Source organism: Colius striatus, chromosome 12 (genome assembly GCF_028858725.1).
Source record: "Colius striatus isolate bColStr4 chromosome 12, bColStr4.1.hap1, whole genome shotgun sequence".
NCBI classification, from domain to species: Eukaryota; Metazoa; Chordata; class Aves; order Coliiformes; family Coliidae; genus Colius; species Colius striatus.
This window is the reverse complement of record NC_084770.1, coordinates 26,619,656-26,642,555: the sequence shown is the minus strand read 5'-3', so window position 1 is coordinate 26,642,555 and position 22,900 is coordinate 26,619,656. Positions and strand designations below refer to the sequence as shown.

Sequence of the window (22,900 nt, the reverse complement as noted above, 5' to 3'; positions counted from 1 at the left end):
CTTTTCTGGCACTATTTATGTAATTTCTTCAATTAGTATCATCTCGTTATGTTGGCCTCTGATCTTGCAGCAGAAAAATACACAGGCATTATTATATGGCACTTTAATAACTTTTGCAGATAGAACACAGATTGCTGGGTGAATTTATCTGCTTCCTTTTCACAACAAATCACTTGATATGAGTTACATGCATACAAAACTTCCATTGCCTACCAATGATATTTCTGTTTGCTACAACTGCTGAGATGCAGTGCAGCAGCTTCACTTGCAAAAATTCATTTGGGTCATATTTTCTGCTCCTGACTGAAAGCTGGCAAACACCTTTTAAAGAAACACTCCCTAAAACTGACTTGCAATTCAATTTATTCCTGTTAGAAACAATAAGGACAAAAATATTCTAGATTCTATCCTGTTTCTTTCCTTACACTCCCATGTTCTCTTAAATAGATTGTGCTTTGTAAGCATCTTTTAAAAACTAGTACAGTCCTCTGTGGTGGCACTATTTATACAATATGTACTTCATCTAAGTACCACAGGTTAGTGACTGGAAATAAGATCAGTTCTAATCTTATTCTGTGCATAATGCTCTGTGTTTAAAACACAATTGCTTCTTCCCATCAACAGTGAAGTCTCTCACCTTGTAAAAGCAGAAAAGAACACAGGTTTCTGATAACTACTAAACAACCTGCTAAGCTGGCACTTGTTTGCTGGCAGCACTGCCTTGGAGTGTTTGAGGTTTGCAAACACTCTATAGCCAGAAGGAGAAGACAAGAAGCAACAGATAAAATTGGGAGTTAGAGGGGTTCTGACTGGGTAAAAGGGAAAACTTTTGCACTATGGGGACAGTCGAGAAGTACAAGCTGCCCAACAAGCTCACACTGTCTCTATCACTGGTGGTTTTGAAGACCATACTGGATAAAGCCCTGGGGAACCTCACCTAATCTGATCTCACAGCAGCCCCTGCCCTCTGAGCAGGAGGTTGGGTCAGAGACCTCCTCAGCTCCCTTCCAAGCTGAAGGTAGCTACAGTTCTAAGAATATATGGTTTTAATTCCTGGGGCTTTAGTGTAATTTGCAAAGTACTCCCAAACAGAGCAGGGAAGAGTAGAACCAGAGCATTAAATATGCTGGCTTTTCCTTAGGACTGAGCCCAGAGATCCAATTCTAGAAACTTCCTTCTTAGCAATCAAGCATTAATCCAGAGCACTCCACAGGAGTGAGGCTTTTGCCTCTGTGCCTTTCCTGCAGTGCTGCTGATGACAGTTTTTGCTGCCTGATGGTGTGAGCCCTAGAACAGGGCACCTCAGCAAATATTACTCCAATCAGCTCAGCATTTTTTCTGTTCCTTTCCAGGCTTTTTTTCTGTTTCTTTTCTGTTTTCTTTCCAGCTTCTCTGAACCAAGTCCTACTCCTCCCATTACCTCACCTCTTCTTATACACAGCTGACCTCCATATACTCCACTAACCTACACTACAATTGATTTTCCTACAAATCCTTTTCTTCCTTCACACTCTGTGGCCTGGCACTGGTATTGCATGACCTCCAGAGTCAGTTTTGATCCATTCATCTGCACCTGATCAAACTCATATGGATATATATTGTAGAGCAGATAAACTATGTTATGTTTATAATAGAAAAGTAAAGAGTTTATATGTGCAACTTCTGCCTTTACTCCTGCAAAATGTCTAATTTTCAGTGACCAAAAATGAAGGCTTTATTGTTTCATGTGAAAAAGTGAACTGGTAAAACAGGGCCCAGTGCTGTCCTTTGCTGCTGTTTAACTGTTTTGCCTCACAAGTAGAGAGGAGACCAATTCAGGTAGCAGAACACAATACTCCCAAACTCCTCAAGTAGCCCAGAGAAGTGAATATTCTCCTCCAAGCTTGCACAATGCTGGATTTTTGCTTCCTCATGTTAAAAGGCAAGCTTTACCAAGAGCAAACTATCATGTTCTATCCTTAAATACATCACAGACCTGTGCACACGAACTCTACACTCAGATATTCTCAGAGGTGCTACTGTTTATTTTATAAGACAGACATTACAAGAACATGGTGCAAATTCAAACCTGTGTCATGGAGTTCTCCAGGATGCTTTATTCACATAGACAGCAGACCTGAACTTGGTCATCATTTGAAGGAAGACTCTGAGCTATCTTCCTCTGTCTTTTCCATACTCAGCTGTTCCAAGCGCTCACAATAACCTGCCTGGGAGCAGCAGTCTGGATTTCAGAGGTCACCAGCACTAAGTAGAAGGTTTCAACTGTAACTGCACCAATACTACCCATTGTTTTGTTCTTGTCCCAGTATAACTTGCTTGCCAAACTGGGGTGCCCTGGCCACACGAGGAGTTTACATGCAATAAAGGGTAGCTATTAACCACTGCCATCTCTCCCTATCAGGCTGTGCAGGAGGTCATTAGCAGCCTTATTAACATTTACATGCTTGCATAGCAATGAACTTTAACACTTACCCCTCATGTGTCCTGACAGAAGGTCACAATATGCCATTCAAAGCCTGTCAGAGCTCTGCATCATTTTGAAGGGCAAGCTTAGGCAAATTTATGTTGTAGCCATTTCCAACAGAGTGAAGTTGGTTCTTTTAAAGGATTTCAACAAAAAAAGAGACACAAACAAAAAAAGATACCAAGAAAAACACTGCAAGTCCTGGGAAATAACCTAAAACCTGCAAAACACTGCAAAAAAAGGTAGAGCATTCTACAACCTACTGTAACAAGTGTATCTCCAGGAACTGTTTACACAAGAACACTTCTAAAGTGTGCTATAGCTAAATGATGATCCATTTTCCATATCCAGATGGCTGCTTACTAGAGCCTAAGGAAAGAGAAAGGGAAAAATGAAAGTGCTAAACTCATAAAAACTGAAAGTCTCCAAAGGAAAACACTGAGAAAAGAAAGTTGCTGTGCTTGGCCACTTCCTTGCTCAACCAGCTTGCACAGCACCCAAGAGCCTAACAACCCATGACATGATCTGCTCAAGCCTGTGGACAGGTGTCCCCTAATCCCTCCACCCAACATGAAATTTCAAGAGAAACAATTAAAGGACAGAGGGAGAGAAGGAAGGAAAAGAAGTGTGGCTTTCTGATGGATGTCACAAAGAGTCCTTTTCTTGCATATCCAGTAATCTGATTGAAAAGCCATTTTTATATGCAAGTTTTTCACCTCAAAAGGTTACACTTGACATTTCCTGAGAAAGTGGTTCCAATCTGAAAAGCAGCTGCTGTAAAATGATCTCCACTGGCCCCCATCCCATCAAGGTACCACATGTCAAACCTGTAGGCTTCAGTGACTGTAACACATTTCTACTACTTTTTATGTAACCAAGGCAGATTTGGAGAAACGAGAAGGAAGATTTCAGCCCATCTCAAACATTTTAATGCAAGACCAATTAGAAGGTCTGCCACATTCAAGGAAACACATGCCAAGTAAAATCCACCCATACACACATGAAGAGACTCATCTGCAACAATAATGGGATCTGCCCCTGTGCAATGGCAAGCTGTGACTGACCAGCAGAATCTGTTTCTTCTACTGTCATCTCGACTGTTTCAGATAAAGCTAACTAGCAGTAAGGGAAAGACTATTTCTTTTGGAAACTCAGGAGATTTCCTCTTGAAATTGAGAAGCAACAAACACAAAATTCCCCAGAGTAATTTCCACAAAGGTTTTTCTTTCCCTGCTCCAAATGAAGTTGCTTTCTTTTCAGATTCAACTTTCATATATAGGTTCCAACTTAGAAATGGTTATAGCTCAACAACCACTAAGCCAGACAGATGAGAAATGGGCAGACAGGAACCCAACAAGTATTACAGTGGCTTAAAGCATGCTGAAAGCTCTTCTTGAAGGGTTAGTTCTGATTCTATTATGCTGCATAAATGCACAAATCTTGGGTTAAGAGTAAAAATCATGATACTGGTTCATGGGGATTTGATGAGACGACCAGTTAAGAGTCTAGAAAGGCTTCACTTGCCAAAAATGAGGAAAGAATAACCCTAGCAACAGGGAGAAGAATTCTTCCCCCCTTTCTCTCCTTTCACAGCATTTCTATGTTTGACAATATTTTACATGTGGTCATCATTTCACAGTTTCTCCTAAAGCTGTTGGATTTTCAGCATCAGGGGGAGAATTTGATTTTTCCATTTGAAAAGGCATTACCCAAAAGGGTGAAACTGAGACATTAGAAGACAGTGTGCTTCAAAGTCACTAGTATGCAACTTGTTTGCACCTGTAACTACAGTGGATCTGCTTCAGCAGGGGGATTGGGCTGGATGATCTCTAAAGCTCCCTTCCAATCCCTACCATTCTATGAATTCCTTGTCTTACCTGAAAGAAGAGAATACAGAATATTGCTCTTCTCAAAACCATTTTGAGAAACCAAACTCATATAGGCTGCTTATTAGATGTTGTACAGTAAGGAGCTGATCACAGAAACAGAGGGCTTGGTGTTCAAAATGTAGTTGTGTCAAGGAAGGACATGCAAAAACCTGGACAGGGAATACATTTTTCAGGTTTGTCTTCTAATTTATAATCTAAACAAAGCTTAGCACTATTTTGCTCTGTCTGTTGTGGATAGAAAACATCAGAAACAGACTTAAGTTTCAGTGCCAATAGGGGAGACTTAACAGAGATCTCATGTAAATGCAATTAACACCATAAATTACTACATTGCTCGCTAAGACTTGAACTTCCTAACTTTGTCCTTACAGGAAACACACCATTTCATTTCAGGAGTTCAAAATATTTTTGGAAGCCCTAGTCAGAACATGATGAAACACTGACTAGCCATCAGGACCTAAGGCAGCAGTGCATTTACTTTGGAAAGATTTTTATGACTATAGCAAAAAAAAAACCCTGGCAATGTTCATTTTTTCTTGAGACAATGTAATATTTCTGCATGAGGTCACTAAGCCATTGCACAGATGCAGTGCAGAGCAGTAGGCCAGAATAGCCACTACAGCTGCTCTGTTTCACGAGAGAGTAATTCCAGCAAAACCCAGGATATGGCTACTCAAACTAGTGCTTGACTTAAAAGACAATGAGAAACAGAACTGTCTTAGATTTAAACACCAATATATGCCACTTACTCTTCCTTTTACATGTTTTTAATCGACAGGGTTTCTGAAGCGTTCTGCTACTACTGGACTGCTCATAGAATCACAGAATGGTGGGGTTGGAAGGGACCTTTAGAGATCATCCAGTCCAACCCCCTGCAGAAGCAGATTCACCTAGATCAGGTCACACAGGAACATGTCCAGGTGGGTCTTGAAGCCCTCCAAGGAAGGAGCCTCCACAGCCCCTCTGGGCAGCCTGGGCCAGGGCTCCCTCACTCAAACACTGACACAGTTTGTTCTTATGTTTAAGTGGAACTGTTTGTGTTCCAGCTTCATCCTATCACCCCTTGTCCTGTTGCTGGCTACTATAGATAAAGAGGGATGTCCCAACCTCCTGACACCCACCCTTTAGATATTTATACATGTTAATGAGATCTCCCCTCAGTCCCCTCTTCTCCAGACTAAACAGCCCCAGTTCCTGCAGCCTTTCCTCCTATGAAAGATGCTCCAGTCCCCTGATCATCTTGGTGGCCCTGCACTGGCCTCTCTCTAGCAGTTCCCTGTCCCTCAAAACCCTATTGACCTTTTTTTATTCTAGCTTTGGCTGTGGAAAAATGCCTATGTGATGTGAAGAGGAACCTGAAGAGACCCCAGAACCTCTGAGGCAGCTAGCAATCCTGTCACTCTTTATTCTCTTTAACCTTCCAATTCTGAGTAACTTGTAAAATGTCTCACTGGTCTAGAAGCACCACGACCTTTTGCTTAGAGAACAGTCAGGTAGAGCTGCTGCACATGATGGTCATGATTCAGATTTGCTTCTCTGGAGGAACAATTTCTCTGGCAAACTTCTGGAAGCTTTCTTAGCCAGAGTCAACCTGAAGGTTTAACTGGGGTTTGAGTTGGGTTTTTTGGGGTTTGGAAATGGAAAACATAGCATCAAAAGCAGCCAGGAGCCTGGATTCAGGTTACCATCTGCAGCCATGTCAGGACCTGCTGGGATCTCATTAGGTTTCAAACATCTCACACAGGCAGGCTGGCTCAGCCCTGGGATGGGAGATTTCTGCTGAATTCTTCAGAAAGCAGCAAAGCTCTGAGCCAGTCAGAGGGCTCTGAAGCACTACACCTACAGCACCTCCTCCTCAGGGGCTGCCTGCCTCCAAAATTGTCACCATATATTAACTGCCCCAAGAGTGCATTGAGAACAATTTTTTAAATGAACTTCTTTATATATATGCTGAGTGAAGTCTCTAAGTAGTTATCATTTGAGGCAGTTTAAGTTTCAACAACTTCAAATGCAGGTGCCCAGGTTACCAGCAGGCAGTCTGAGAAGCAGATTCTTTTTCAACACAACTCATGATGCACTCCAAGGATGACAGTAGTATTCAGTGACCAGGAATGCACCAGACCAAGTCTGAAGTAAAGCCTTCAAAGTACAGACAGTGTGGCCACTGGGCTACCTGCCTCAGCCCTTTCTGTGAAGATCCAGCCCCACTGTGCAGGGGAGACACAGCTTGAAAGCATATTCAAGCACCTGAATAAAAGAGGCTTTATTACAGAGATCCCAAGCACCCACCACTGCTAATGACAAAGCCAGTCACTACATTTCCTTCTCCATTACCAGCTTTTTCCTTATGGAACATCACAATAGAGATGGTGTTAATTTTAGAGTATATCAAAGTAATTGCAAGTGCTCGTTCCTTAAATGGAAAGGGATTTGAAATGGTGGCAGCAATCTCACAGTTCTCACCAGCATCTGTCAGCCACTAAATTTCAATACATAAAATGACAGCACTTTCTGTAGGAGCAACATAAGAGGTTAGTGTCTGTTCCTCTGTGGGACAGTCCCCACACACAGCCAGCTGCACTCCTAACACGAGTCACAAGCAGACCTCTCAACTTACAACAATCCTGAGCTCCTGACACATTATTCATGTGACAGGAATATCTCTGAAATGCTCATGCTAAAGGCCTATGTCCATTTATATGGCAATAACTGGGAAACATATCTTTGGGGGCTGCCCTGAGAATGCATCTTCTAGCAGGGCTCAGGGGAGCAATGGTCTCTGGTCTCTGATGGAGGATTTAGCCTGGACATAAAGGAGCAGACCATCACTAACATTTGAAAGGCGGGTGCTGTGGTTGATGAACCTGCACTGGGCAACTTCCACATTCTAGCCTGGAAGTCTGAGCAGTTGGTAGTTTTCAGATTGCAATTAGCCTCTTTCTCAGAACCAGTGGCACAGCCATGGCAAAAGACTGGGAAGGGTGTGTATGCAGTGCCTAGAGCTGGCTGCAATGAATGCTGAGTACTCACATAGTGTTTCAGTCCTTCTATACATAGCTGACTGCCTGTCTGTTTATTAGTTATGATTGTTTCATCTCTCAAAATAGAAACTGCAGAAGATAAGTATGCAGGCAGAGATGGAAAGATTGAATGATTATCTAACCTTAAAGCAGCACTCATAACCACAGTTGCCTTGAAGTGATATTTACAACAGGATTACTCATCTGCTGTACACAGGCACACCCCAAAAGCTGGCCAGTGAGACCACATCTCCCTTTCCCTTCTCAGCAGAAAGAGCAGTCTCTGATAAGACAACTCTACTGCAGCTAAGACTTCACAAAAGGCCAAGCTTTGCAAAAAGGAGTTCTAGAAAGTACTGCATGTTTTGTGCAAAGCTGCAAAGCTGATGTCAACTGAAAACCTCAAGATGATTTTCAGGCAAGTCTTTGCGTGCTGTATTGTGTTAACCTGCTGTTTCTGAGGCTGAGACCCGAAACAGTAAATCCTATCTAGCTGTGATGGCCAGGTATAATGCAGAAAGGGATTCAATGACAGTGTTTAGCTTAGTTCAAGAGATATTCCTGAGGAGAGGAATGCTCCTGCAGTTCAGTCCATAGAAAACACAAGTCCATGGCAGTGGCTGCCTAAGAGTGACCAGGAGAAATCTTTTGTCTAACCTTCTGCCTCAGCTTTCGTGAGGAAGAGACTTGGATGTGGTACCTGGCTGCCTCTTACCTTCTCAGATAGCAATTTTACAACTTGCTCTTCTATGAGGTGATTTTGCTCATGAATTCATTCATTTTCTTAAACATCCAAACATCCTGAGGCAAGGAGTTTCGCAGTTTAACCACAAGTTTAGCAAGGGAATGACCAACCTCTGTTTTCAAGCTGTCATTTTGTTCATTTAAGAAGATGTCCATTGTGCCCATAATGAAACAAATCCCTATTCAGCATCTTCCCAATACATAATTTTTATAGGCCATTACCACGTTTCCCTTCTATGTTTTCTGTGCCAGACTGGAGCACCTCATTCCACACAGAGGATCCATTTCGTGCCCTTGATCCTCCTCCTCACCATTCCCTCTGTACATTTGCAGTTGCACTCGAGCTTTTTGAGCCTGGGGGACAGCAGAACTGCAGACAGCACGTGCCTGCAGCAGTGAAAGCCACCTCAGTGCACACCATTCTGTACATAACATCGTTGTTCTCACATGAATCATTTTACATTTGCCTATGTTGAATTTCATGTGCCATTTTATTGCCTAGTTATTCTGTGCCACAAGTTCCTCCCACAATTAGCCACAGTTCAGCCCTGTCTTCCCCACCCGGGATAACTTATCATCAGCACATGCTCTTACCTCAGTATTCCCTCCCTTTCATGGGTCTTTTATGATGGATGAGCCACGCAGGTTCCAGCACAAACTCCACACACTGCCACTGGTGACCTCCTTCTGCTGCAACCATCTAGTACCTGCCCTTATCTTCCCCTCTACCAGCCTTGTGTGAAGGGCCTCAGCAAATACCTACCAGAAATCTGAGCAGATCATAGCAGCCTACCCTGTCTACATGCTTGTTATCTCCTTCTGAAGACTCTCAGTATGTTGATTCCTCTCCCTAAGTGTCACATTCATCTGCTTACAGCTCCTCCAGATTTCACTGTTACATACAAGTTTACCAGCTACACCTTTCTGAAATCTTTATTTTGCTAAAAACAACAGCTATGTCTTCACATTTCACCTCTTTCCATTATCTGTTATTGGAGTATTCTTCAATAAAATGAAGTATCATAATGAAGAACTCAACTACTTAACCCTTCAGTCCTTCTAGAGTTCTTAGGTGTCTGGTCCTGGCAGTGCATGATGCTGACAGCTTCTCCTGCAACCACTTCTGATGACATAGCATGGAGATAATAATCTGACACACTGCCAGAAAAGAAAGGTTTCAGCATGGAGATTTCTCCAAGCTTGCTACACTCTGCTAAATATTTTCCCAGTTTTTCTGCTCCAGTCTTATCTTTGTGTACTCTGACCATTTATTAGCCTCACAGACTATGTCTTATTTCAAGTATTGTTCCAGGAACAAGGTGATCAAAAGAGTAATTAAGAGAAGGACAGCAATCCTGGTACAAGTATTTCTAATGTCTTCAAAGACCCTGAATCAACACTAGAAGGATTCCTAGCAAAGCCACGTGTTGCTGTTCATCTGAAGACCAGGCTAGAAACACATTCTCCAACTGCTAGAAACTACCTGGCTCCTTTTATGGTGCATTTACTGGAAGCACAACCTTTTTCTTTGGTCTGCTAGTGCACTGCTTTAAACATGACAAAATCCAAACCAGAAAATTACAACAAGATTTTAAAAGTACCATGGGAATCCCATTTATCAGCTCCTCTGACAGACCTCAAGTGCCCACTCTACTGATTCAAAGCACAATTCTGAGCACTAATTTCCCATTGTTTGTGTGTCAAGTTGTTTTAAAACGTTGAGTTTGCTTTTCCTAAAGAGTGTTAACCCCAACTGGAGGCAGCAGAAATACTGCTCAGCTTTCAAGCAGCAGTGTGAAATGCAAGAAGAAAGGAGCAAACAGGAATCACAGCCTTTTGCAAGTTCTGCAGCTTGAGGAACCTTAAATTCAAGTTCACAAAGAGCTCCACCAGAACCTATTCTCTGACACAGAGTTAAGAATAAGGCTCTATTTTGAGTTCTGAGCTGTTTACCACTGCTGATATTTAATTGTCGGGTCTCCTGGGAGAGGAGAAAGAGCAAAGAGAAAGATATCTTTAGGCATCATCAGGACAGGTTTATTCCTCACATGAGGGGAACTGGTGACAAGTTCAGCCTATAAGACAGATGATGAAAGGAGTAGAATTTGCCAGTGTGCTGCTGTGTAGCATTGCTGGCAGTGCAGGCTGTCCAGAAAGTCTCCTCCTTTTAGAGCAATCAATACTGTGACAGAAATGCTAAATACATACATGTTGCTGTCTGATTAAGCATGTGAGTTTAAACTCTTATTTTCTAATCTGCCCATTTAATGTGTTAACTACATCTGTACCTTTCAGGGTTTGGTGGGGTTTTTTTAAATGATGTTTTTGGGGTGTAAATTAGTTTTTTCTTCTATTTTTTCCCCCACTTTTTAATTCAAAATATGAAAGACCTTGTTAGTCTTTTTCCTGCTACTTTTTCCAGCTTCCTACTCTTTTCAAACCTGAAACTTTTCCACGTCTCCAGCTTTAAGAACATCACAGACTGGCAACAGTTTTCCCTATATGCCTTTCTAACAGCAATTTCAGTGACTATTTTTAAATACAAGATAAAAATGAAACCTAAACTTTCAATCTACTTTTTTGTTCAGTGAGTTAACACAGAAAATGTTTTTCTTTCTTTTCTTTCTGCCAGAAATCTATTTGTTCTAAAAGTTGAGTGTGTATCCAGCAACATGTTACCAGAAGAAAGGACTCTCAAACAGAAATACCAATTAAAACCACTGATATTCCCTCAACTTCTCTGCTGCTTTTAGAGCAACAACTTCAATCAGTATTACAACCACTATACATTAGTATTTAGAATACTGCAGTTGCTGCCAAAATCTTCAAAGATATGATTCTACCATTAATTTGTAATGCCAATATACATTGAAATATTAAACTTCTAAGCAGAGCCCTGTGTAAATCAGAACTTCTTTGGTGGGACAGCCTGTAGTTTGAACCTCTCTGCTCCACATTGGAACAGAGAGATTCAACATTGGAACATGAATTCCCACAAAACAATTTTCAACCATGAAAACTGGTTGAAAGCAAGAAAACAGAATGCTAGAGGTTGTACCTTTTACACACCACAAAACACATCTCACAAAGCAATGTGATGAGAGGCAATAGGATCCCATGGAATGGCTCCGATCCACTGGCACACTTCACTGCAAAAACTGGTCTGTACTTTGACTGTGATGATAACAGATACAGCTGTATTCTTAATGCCTCTTTTTTTCTCCTCAGGGCAATATTGCCTCATGTTATAGAGCAAGAGAAGTGCCAGCTCATGGAGGGTGTAAATGTATTTTCCAGTTTGAACTCTAAAGGGTGACTGGAAAGTCTGTGATAAACTGCAAAGGGAAAAAAATAGCTTACAAACTAGAAAGACCTTTTCACTCTACAGAGCTTAGAGCTGCTCTACCAACATGGAACAGTGCATCTATTAATTGTTACTTTGTAAGAATTCCTGCAGAACATCTGATCAGGATGCTGGGCAATTGCAAAACCAGTCATCATTCAAAGTGCTACGTCAGGAACTCTGACAAGAAATGGCAGGGAAATCCTTTAACAACATAATGGTCTGGTCATCCTGTTTTTCTGACACCTTTGCAGGAAGGTGCATGTTTTCTAATTATGGCCAAATGTGATGTTCAGCTCTGCACTAATTGGCCTATAAACAGCAGGCTGGAAGGAACCTCCAGTCAGCCACAGAGGTGCTGCTCACTAGCTGAGCTTTAGAGGGTAAGATCTCTCTACAAACAAATAACTGCCTCTTGTAATGAGAGAAGGGGACTCTACAAAGCATCCCTTCAACAAAGTGTTTTGCTGTCTTTAACACAGATACCTAAAACTCAGAATCAGCCACCTTTTATTTTAGCAAACCCCTTACTCAGTTAAGCATCAAGTTCACCACAAAGGACACATTTCTATCCACAGTGTCTCAGAACACTACTGAACCATCAGAAGGATATGAAGTCACCTTTTTCATCATTAGGGAAAACTTTTACTCGTAACTTTACCTTTCTACAACATCGTCTCCGTTCCAGCAGGTTGAGCTGTCTCTCATCACCAGGTCTCCATCACACAGCCTTTCTGCTATAGAGGCATAAAAGGTTCGGGATCGCTTCATGTAATTGATGAACTCTCTGTAACATATGAAGAACACATTTAACACCAGAACAATACACACATGGTTTAAGCCCCTTGTCAAGCCTCCACAAGATTAAGAGTTTAGAATCCTTACAGAAGTTGTCACCCAAGTTGATTGATTTCTGTTTCTACTCCTACATATCATCCAGTCTTTCTTAGTTGAGTGTCAATACACAGACTTACAAAGCATTAACAAATTACCTTAATGCATCTCTCACAGAATTTCAGAACAGACTACAAGCACTATTTCTATATAAACAGGATAGAAAATCATGAGAAAAAATTATCATGAAAGGAATGGTCTTTTCCTCTGCTGATGGAAGTGAGTTCTTCACTCCCTGCACACGTGAGATGAATTAAGAACACTGTCAACAACCTTTTGGGTGGAAAAGGCTGATATGTCTTTTGAGTAGAAAGCTAACAGGCCACCACAAAATCTGCACATTGCTGTAAGTACTCCACACATGTACAGAAAGTCACTCTCCTCAGCTGTGGTGGGGCCAATTCCTTCCCATCATCACTATCTACGTCACATTCTTATTAGAAGGAAATTTCTCTCTCATTGTGGCTGGCATCTCACCTGTTAAGAGAAGGCTGAGCCTGCTGCTTTGGTGAATAACCAAAACTCCTGGCCAATACAAAGAGCTCATTTCTGATCATGTGTGTATGGAGAAGTGTCTTGTGGGCAAGCTGCTATCTCTTTTACAATCTGATTATCTCTATAATACATATATATGTGTGTATAGATATATATATATATATCTCTTCACCGCCTTAGAAGCTTCTGTTTGGTATAAGATGTTAAGGATATTGAGAACAAGATGCAGGGGACAAAACCTGAGCTAGAACTATCATAGAGCTGTCTGTCTCACAAGTCCCTCACCAGCTCCACTGGGATGGCTAAAGGACTCTTTCTGGTTTATAACATTTCTGTCTTGCAGGCTGCAAGGGGACACTGCCCTGAGGAAGTGCCTAGGACTTTAGCTGGATGCAGCCTGTCACAAAACCAGTCAGCATGTATTATTTTGGGAGCAGCAGGTGCTTCAAAGCATATCAAAGTCCACAGCTAGATATCTACCTCTACAAGGTTTTGCCAGTCATCATCTCTTCTCATAGCTGTATTCATGCTTTATAAGAAGCGTTCAACCATCCCATTTATCTTACATGGGATGAAACTCTGCTCTAGATAAAGTCATCACGTGGTCCTAAGGAACTTACTTGCCCCAACAATACAGGAAAGCTGTCATCTTAAAGAAAAAAGCAGGAATGTTGGGGTTTATGCTGAGGGAATCAGTATTTCTATCTCTGGACTGCTGACTTACCAATATGAGCTCTAAGTAGTTATACAGTAAAGCCAGGCCCGGGCAGGAGGCCACCTACCTGGTCGAACAGCCAGAGAGTATCAATAACTAGAGGTGACAATGATGCTAAAAATGAGTTCCAAAATGGAGTTTTCTTTGAGGGAGGAAAAGAGCATCCTTTTAAGAGTCTAAAGCTTGACTTACTCAGCTCACCCCAAGAGCCTTTGCATTTTCAAATGTCAGAGTGGGGCTCTGACATTTCAAAGTAGCATCTTAGCAAAGGCAGAATTCTGTGTCCAACAAGTGAAATTATTTACTTTTCATCAGTATAAAACTAAACACACCAAGTAGAAAAGGTACAGTCTCCCAGTGCCCTGCAGTATTAAACCAGTAATCAAAAGTATGGCAGTTCCCAGGTTAGAGCTGAAACAGCTACAATGGAGATGAGCCAAGTGTAGAGACAACAAAGTATGTCACCTTGTTTTCCTTCTTACCTAGAGAGTTTTTTCAAACTTCTTGATTTGTCACTCTTTGAAGCTTTCAGAGGCAGAGAACTGGAATAGGTCAGGGAGAACAAGCATCAATCAGGAGAGGTTGGGGAGGAGGGGAGAAGCAGGAATTCAGGCAAATGAGGGAAAGAAATGAGAAACAAAAGAGAAAAGTAAGAATTATTTGAAAGAAAGGTCATCAAGCACATGCACAGGATAATATAAGAAAATAAATAAGGAGGGAAATCATCATGAGACTTCTCCAAAGTATAGATGTAATTAAAAATGTCAATGCAATACTGAAAAAATTACAACTGAGATTGTTTCTCCCAGTCATTTTCAAGCAAGAGCACAATTAGGAATGCAGCACACACAGCAAAAAGCTGAAAACAAAGTCAGTGTTACTTAAATTAACTATAACTGATACCACATGGAAGAACTGTAAATATATGAGGCTATACAAGAAAATAATGGCAAACAGTTTAGAACGAGCATCATGGGAAGTGGGATACAAATGAGCAGCATTCATTTTCTGGTACAATGGGCAATTTGCTGTGGGTTAATAAATAACGTGGAATTTTTCTGCTGTTCAGTTCTGGTTGGATTGCATGACTGCAAAAAACACTGAAAACTTTGCCAAACAGGAGAGAAAAAGGCTCTAAGGTTATACTGGAGGAAAAACTGTGGAAACAACACTGGTAGTTATTTAGTACAAATGCATTTTGTGGCATTGATATCCCAAGAGCCTTTAATTAACATTAGACATTAATTAAATTGCATTTACACTAACAGCATGATGCAATTCTCCACTTCCATGATTTGATGCCACATTCTGCACTCTCTTTTACACCCATGTCTAAAGTAATGGCTGAAGTAATGCAATGCCTGCACACAGGTTCAACAATACTTGTCAATTAGGTAACTCTTAGTGGAGAGGGTAAGTAACACCTCCAGCAGCTCTGAAGACACCTAGACAACTGCAGGGGTGGCCAAAGGAGAGTGTGGACCAACACTGATGACCAGGCAGGTGTCAGCTGTCATCACTGAAGCAGTGATTCCAACATGGCCAGTGAGAAATGAGAATTTGTAACAGAAAACCTGGACCTGTTGAAACTCCTGCCTTGGCCAGTCAGTCAGAAATGTCTGGTGTGTTTCCATACTAAGTTAATTCATGTCTGGCATTATTAATGTTTTGTATTAGAAGCTTAATACTCAGATTTTAATAATATCATGGGATGCCTGACCCAAGAGAGAGTTAATTTTAAATCAAATAGATGCCACAGACTTGAAACACTTAGGAAAAACCCTCTCAAAACTGTGTGTTTTCAGATGCATACAAGATCTGTGAGTCCACAGCATAACAAAGAAATCCCAACAAAATATCATCCCCAAACTTGCCTCTTCCAACTGGGGACCAAGTGTCATGTCTTATATAGTTCTTTGTTAAATCAAATGTAGATTTATATACAGATCTGTACCCAGACTGTGTTTAGTGGTCGGAAACATTACATGCAGCAGACATTCAACTTTGCTAAGAGTCCAGATCACTACCAGAATAGTACTTTGTGCTGAACTCAGCAACAACATCCAATTCACTGATTGAAATTTGGTACATACCACAAACATTCCCTGTACCATCATATGGTCTCAATTTTCTTGTCATCTCTACTACACGTTACAGTAACCTCCACATTATAAAAGCACACTACAGCAGCAATCCTGCCAGTTTCACTTAATCCCCAAAAATGATTGTGTAATGCAAAAAAAAACCCCAAAGAATTACAAATCAAATCTATACTTTTCAGCTTAATCAGACAAAATGGTTTCCTACAAGATCCTAGAACATTTATTCAACTTCCAGCTTCTTACACTGCTGTCCCTGACACTCAGTGTTGCACAACTAAAAAGAGGATGGGATGGGATGGGATGGGATGGGATGGGATGGGATGGGATGGGATGGGATGGGATATAAAGAATGATGGGAAATCTCCCAGGGACCCACGAGAGGAGGAGTTGAAAAAGGGATTCAGTTGCTACATGAATTCAAGGACCATGCAGGACCACACTGTGCAGAACAGTGCAGGCTGAGAAAGACTGCTTCCAGTCAGACTCAGAAAACACCCCCAGAAAAAAGATCAGTTAGGTAAAAAGACACCATTGCAACATTCTCGTGTTTCAGCTACATGAACAAGGCTGGTTCTATAAAACTGCTGAAACCCAAGGTTCTCAGACTCCTTGGAAATGGAGCTTGGTCTTGTAACTGCCCTTGCAAAGATGTGATACCCTTGAAGCAAACAAATGTATGCAGGAATAAGCCCTTTGGCACTAGACTTTTAAGGGGATCTCTAAGCAGGTATTACAGAAGAGATGAGAGGCCACTTCATTGTGGTTTCTCCCACAGATGTGCTAACCAGACTGGTTCTTCCCTTTGACTTTGAGAATACTCTGTTCACTTTGCAGTCCTGGCTCACTCTTCTTTCTTTCCTTACTCTGAAAGGCAGGAGTCACGTTCCATACTCAATGGCTATTACACAGACCAACAGTCTCAACAGCTGATTCCCTGTGTGACCTGTACCTAAACTGACAGACAGCTGACATTATTGCTGTTCACTTTTTAAAATGCCAGAAAGAATGGCTCCAAAAAAGATTCACATAATTATTCCCATAACCTAGATCCCCTGTAGCAGTTATCTGTCACTCACAGTGCATTTTACACAGCCCACTGCAGGAATCATTTCGCCCATTCACTATAAAACTTTATTACCTAATATTTCTCTTTATTGATATCATATGTGACTAAATGAGAGATGATGAACAATACAGTGATGTAGCCAATCACTCTGTATTTCACTCTATTCACTGTTTCACAACTGCTGCCAAGAAGCAAAGTACAAGCTTCATGCCATGTGCTCCATAAGAAGCTGTCGAAAATGTAAACATATCCTCTACTTCGTACTAACTATGGCATGGCTCCATCATCCACTTCGGTGCACAAGCTCTCCACAATACCTATCAACACTGTATTTCAGGAATATTTTATGCCAGTTATATCAGGATGGCCTTCATTTTGATTTAATAAATTAATTTTCAGTTCAAAGGCCAATTTCAAGAACCAATTGACAGCAGATTAGCTTTGGTATATTGTGTTTTCCATCTACAGTGATTATCCTTTCAAAGGCCAATATTCTAATAATTCAAAATGGTTTGGAAGGGAAAGGAGAGATCCTGAGGTGAGAAAGTACTGCTCTGCTGCCATTAAAGATACCAATTTGCATCTGTTTAAAGAGGTTACCCTGCAAATAAGTTGGTGATTCTGCCTTTTTCATTGCCACTGTAGAAGTCACAATGAAGTTAATGAGTTACACAGAAGATGGCCTAAGGCTCTTTAAAAGCATATTTCACTGATTGTACTACAGCTGTTCCGTGGATTCTTACTGCTAAATGTATTACTTCCATTTCTTTAATGCTCTGATTTCCCTGGTAAACGTTGCTTAGCACCAATCATTAGCACAAACTGTTGTATTTCGGGTTTACATCAGAAAGGGATGAAAATGTTGCCGTCATTCAAAAGACCTGAACTCGCTGCTATTTGATGTTGTAAAGAAGTGTTTGTTTCATTCATGCAAGCTTAGATGAGGATTAAAATAGAAATGGATGAAAAATCTCATCTTCACAACTCAGACTCCAGAATCTAGGCTTTGGAAATGTTTACACTGCTGTCATCTGCCTGTCCAACATACAGATACGTGGATGGACTCCCTGGGCAGATTAGATACTGTTCTCAGACTGAGGCATATGCACAGGACAATTCCACTCACTTTGCCAAGCTGTTCCAGATAAATACTGGTGTTCCAGAAGACAACATGTTAGCCAGAAATATGTCATTGTGATTTTATGGCCAGGTAGCTCTGGCATCTACTCATGTATCATGAGGAACATTGCAAAGACATCCTTCCCTCCCCACTCACCATTTACAGAAAACCAATCCAGGAGTTACACAAGGAATGTGAAAGAAAGACCAGGAGACCTGGGAGCAGGATATTCATGTCAAGGCAAGTGGCAGTAATTCTGTCTAGTGTCTCAACTGGCATACAGCTGAAGAACTGAAGCCAAGATGATCTCTAAAGGTCCCTTCCAGCCCCTACCGTTCTATGATTCTATGAAATATAAATGCTTCTCCTCTTTCTCTGTTATGTAACAAATCAAGGAGTCTGCAAGAGACCTCATTACTGCTCCCCAGTCCTGTGAAATGAGGGACTGTCAGGACAATGAATCTTCCCTTTTCACTCTTTCTGCCTTCCCACCTCTGCCCCTGGATAAGCTCAAGTCCTTAAAAACCCGGGGAGCTGTATTTTAAGTAATTTGGACTCAGCTTGGAAATTACTCAGCCTTTGCTGAGGAAAAGCTTTCATCATTTTCACTGACAGTTTCTGGAAATAATGAACACCTTGGTGCTAAGCAATGACATCAAGTCTGGCCTGACTCAAGCTTTTCTTGGAGAGACCTGCAGAATAATACCACAAAGACATCTGTGTAACTACCAGCAACAGCCACAGCTGGACAGCACACAGACAAGGTGACAGAACTGTGGCTTTGGTTTAAACACTGTGGTGCAAGGAACCATTAACACAAACTGGGTGGCAGAGAGTTTATTTCAAAGCCACTGTTGCTTAGGGTTACCTTCGTTTATTGTTCAGACTAGCGTGAGCCATCATGAATCTCTGGGTTTCAGGTGCTTCCTTCACTGGCACTACCTTGTCTGGTGACAGGTTCCCCTCTTGTTGTTTGGGCTGTCCACACACTTTATCAACCTGTATGAAAGGAAGGGAAAGGAAAACTGGTTTGAATTGGAGACATTGATTCACAGTTGTCTAAAGGTCTGCTGTTCCTCGAGGTCAGAGTTTACTTCAAGAGAAGGTGTCTGGGCAAGAGACAGAAAGGATTCTTCTTTCCAGGACCTGGAAACTAGTCCCTTGCATATGACCAAATTATGAGACAGTGCAAAGAGCACTGATACCAGAAAGCCAGCAGTCAGATTTTGCACTGGATACCTGGGCTGTAAGCACACCTGCAAACAGGCTGAAATAGTGACTGATGGAAGTGTTGCCAAATCTAACAGATTTTGTTGGAACATCTGCCCTCTCCCTTTGGTGTTTGAAAGGCCTTGTTACCAAGACACATCTGAGTCTTGCAGCCTTTAACTAGGCAATGTTAAAGCAGGGAAATGCACAAAAGAACTCAGCATCAACTAATCACTGTCAATAAAGTCCTTTCTTGGACAAAACAGAATGAAAAGAGAATTTCCAGCCCTGGGAATCATTTGTGCCTTGGATTCCTGGATTCAGAACACTAGCATTGCTCAGCTGCTTGCCCTTATTGCCCTTCCTGAAGCCTCTCACAGGGGATTTAATAGGAGACTGGGAGAAAGCAAGCTTGTGTTTATCCTTTCTGCACTGCAGATCTGACACTGCTCCTGCATCCTCCCACATTTATTTGCTGTAACAGTTTTAAGTGACAATAGTAAGACAAACCTCTTCCATTTCTAATCCACCAATAAGTAATCTGTAGTGTTTTCATCTACACTTAAATCCTCAAGTAAACACAGAAAGAAGACAAAGAAAATCCTGCTGTGGGCATGGTATTACTAGAGACCTTAATCACACAAAATCCATCATCTCACACAGCACTGACTTTGTTTGTTAACCCTTCTTCGTTTTCCATTATAACCAGGGTGACATAATTCTTACAGGTCTGTGCATTTTACTGCATATTTAAAACCAATACTGAGTCACAACTCCCTCTCTTGTGAATATTTCAGACCACAGATGACTTCAAGTAATGTTCTTTGCCCCTTTGCACTCCTGTGTTCCTATATGTCAGTATTAACACAGGACAATTTTCTCTACCTTCACCCATTTCCTCCAGGAAAACTACTGCTATATAAATTGAAGACATTTTCTTCTGGGAAAAAAAAAACCCAGGCTATTGAATGTGATATGTTGGAAGCTACATAGGCACAACACTTAACATCAGCTTTAGCTGTATGAGTTACACTCCAGTCCACAGTATAACATCCTGTGAGAAAGCTGAAACTCTAGCAATGGAATGAGAATAAACTGGATTGATCCTGACACATCTCCAGCAGTCAGAGTGGGAGCCAGCTGCCTCACTCAACAGCACTGTGTATATTGTTCTGTTCTCACCAGAGACAGCATTGTTTTAAAACACAACTTTGTGAAATAGTCTATTTAGACCTTCTAAATTTCTGAAAAATAAAAAACCCCACACCACTCTATGTAAATGAAAATATAAACCAAAAATGCCCTTGGAACCCTTTGGGGCTGTACAGAGGGTCTAACACAGCTGGACCACATTCCTGCACAGGATGCTCCCTCCTGCACCCCAGGTTTCCCAGATCCCCTACAGCATGCAAACCCAAATTCCTAGCAGCAGTTTCTGCAAAACTCATCTTTTCTTACATCATGCCACTGAAGTTCATGTCTTCAAATTACATACAGCTCAATCCTAAGGACTTAAGACAGCTTTAAGCAACTAACACCAGAGTGGTTTGGAAGAGCATTGAGGTTCTCACACACATTAGCAATGAAGAACTCGGTATTTTTGTTGGGTTTTTTTTCCTGTGAGAAGCTTCAAAGAAATTTCAAGTCATTATTTTTGTTGTGCATCAATAGTTCAAGCACCCAAATGAAAACACTCTCTTTGTTTTGCTTTGTATTTTTGATACCATAGAAATAAAATTACTTTATTAAATTGCAGAACTTTCAGTATTTCCTAAGGCCAAACCTGAACTTTGGGCTTTTCTTTTTAACCAGCAATGATGGTTTTCTGCATATCAAACACACCCACAGTATCATAAGGTAAAAGTGTTTCCAATGGAAAATTTTAATCAGCTCTATTCTATTAAAAAGTAATTTGTTAAATGAAAGGGCAAATCCCACTGAGATGTGCACTTTTCTGCAAAAGAAAATAAGAGAAAAGGCTGAGTTTTACTAGCTAATCTTGGCAGTCACTGAGTTGGTGGCAAGAATGAGAACACTCATGTACAGAAAACAATCTTAAATTTCAGCTAAGACAGTCATGAAAAATGAGCTAATGCTGTGTAAACTAAGAAGTATGAGGCATGCCATTTGAAAACAAACCAAAACAAAGCTTTCTGGAACTGCAACATCTGGGATCTACAGATTCCCTGCTTGTTAACAACAATAAGGAACACGGAGAGTTTCCCAAAGGAAACTAGTGCTAATAGAAATGGTGACCAGGATTTTAAAGATGTATTTCCTTGTATGTGTCATTTACTGCTTCCAATCTATGTCATAAACTCCACACTAAGTGTTTGATCTATTTATTTGTTTTTATACAGAAGCTACCATTCCTCTGTTGACACTGGACATTAGAATTTGACACAATAGGGGTGGGGGGGGGAAAAGGAATCTTGTGAAAGGCAAGAGAACTGCAGGATATTTTAGCTGCAAATAACTGGAAGCACCTGAGACAAAATGTAACAGAAATTAGTAGAAACAAAATCCATAGCTCTTTTCCTCAGGTCAACGGTTAGTACTGGGAATGTTCAGAAAACACCACAAAGAATGACTCAGCTAATTTATTTCTTTGATTTTGACACTTAAAAACAAGCCTGTCAATCTTAAATTGCAAACTAATAGAAAATCATCCCTCATTAACTGTAACAGCACTACGGTCATTCCTCCTGTTTCTTCCATGATATTCAATCATCTGCCTTCTAACAGCGACCATCCATGGCTGAAAAACAGCATTCCTCATACCTTATTATCTTCTGAATGATCATCAAAGTTTCAAAATTCTATACACTTCTCTTTGGATTAAAGCTTTTTTAATTACACACCACCAATTCTTCTTCAACATCCAGCTGTCTCACCCCTGTAGCTCCCACTTCTTCTGTGAACCTTTCTTTGTAATGAAACACGGAGTCATATATATATGGATTATTTGACCTCTTACTATTTGTTCTTTAAAAGAATGACTATTTACAATTATTTCAGAGGCTTAACAAAATAAATTGAAACAAATCTCATCCAAAAATCTTTTGAACTCTTGCAGCTTGAGTAACCTTAAACACTGAGGTCATATTTAATATACCTAATGTAATCAAACAAAGGGAGAATGTCATGCCCTTCTGGATACCAGGAGAATCTTACCTCTCTAAAGCAGGAGACCTTTTCACTAGTTCAGAGCAGTAATTTTCTTTGATTTTGTAATGGGAAGCTTAGCTCTCCAGCAGACTTCCACCCTCCAGTGTGTAAACTGATTCAGTTGTGCAAAAACCCAGCACCTGGGTGAGTATCTTTAAAACAATGACACTCCTCAGCCCAGGTTCCTGATGGCTGTGCAGTCGTCAGCACAGCCATACCCCTCACCACGTGCCACAAATACATCTTGAATCAGATCTGAAGTTTGCTGGTTCCAGCTGCCAAGTTTGAAGTGAGAGAAGCAAGAAACACTGAGTTACAAGGAAAACAGGTTTGAATTTTCAGACTTGTAGTTTCACCATGAGATACAATTTCCTTTGCATCAGACATGTCCTTATCCTTGATTATTGATGGCACAAGACACCAACAGAGACTTTGATGGTTTTTGTTTACCAAATCTCCCTACATTTATTATGTCAATACAGAATCCTCTCCTTTGGAGTGGTGGTCACTGCTACTGAAGCATTGCTGCAAACTGCTCATTTCCAACGCTCAGATGATGAGTGGGAGCACATTTCATAAAAGCTAAGCCAGGGCTCATTGCAACTGTCTATAGTTGATTGAACAAAGTCTTGCACTCAGTGAAGAGGCAATGAATGGAGAATAAGAAAGGT

General features: G+C 41.0%; 1 protein-coding gene across 1 annotated transcript in view; it reads right to left on the bottom strand.

Moving 5' to 3' along the window:
- The window catches only part of LOC104558822 (glypican-5), a 350,414-nt gene that overhangs the window by 231,152 nt on the left and 96,362 nt on the right, over positions 1 to 22,900 (bottom strand). Inside the window, exons 4-6 of the mRNA XM_062006029.1 lie at positions 18,721 to 18,851; positions 14,047 to 14,106; positions 12,122 to 12,247 (exon numbers count right to left, since the gene is read on the bottom strand). Of these exons, the coding sequence (XP_061862013.1) occupies positions 12,122 to 12,247; positions 14,047 to 14,106; positions 18,721 to 18,851 (317 nt within the window). The remainder of the gene's footprint in view (positions 1 to 12,121; positions 12,248 to 14,046; positions 14,107 to 18,720; positions 18,852 to 22,900) is intronic.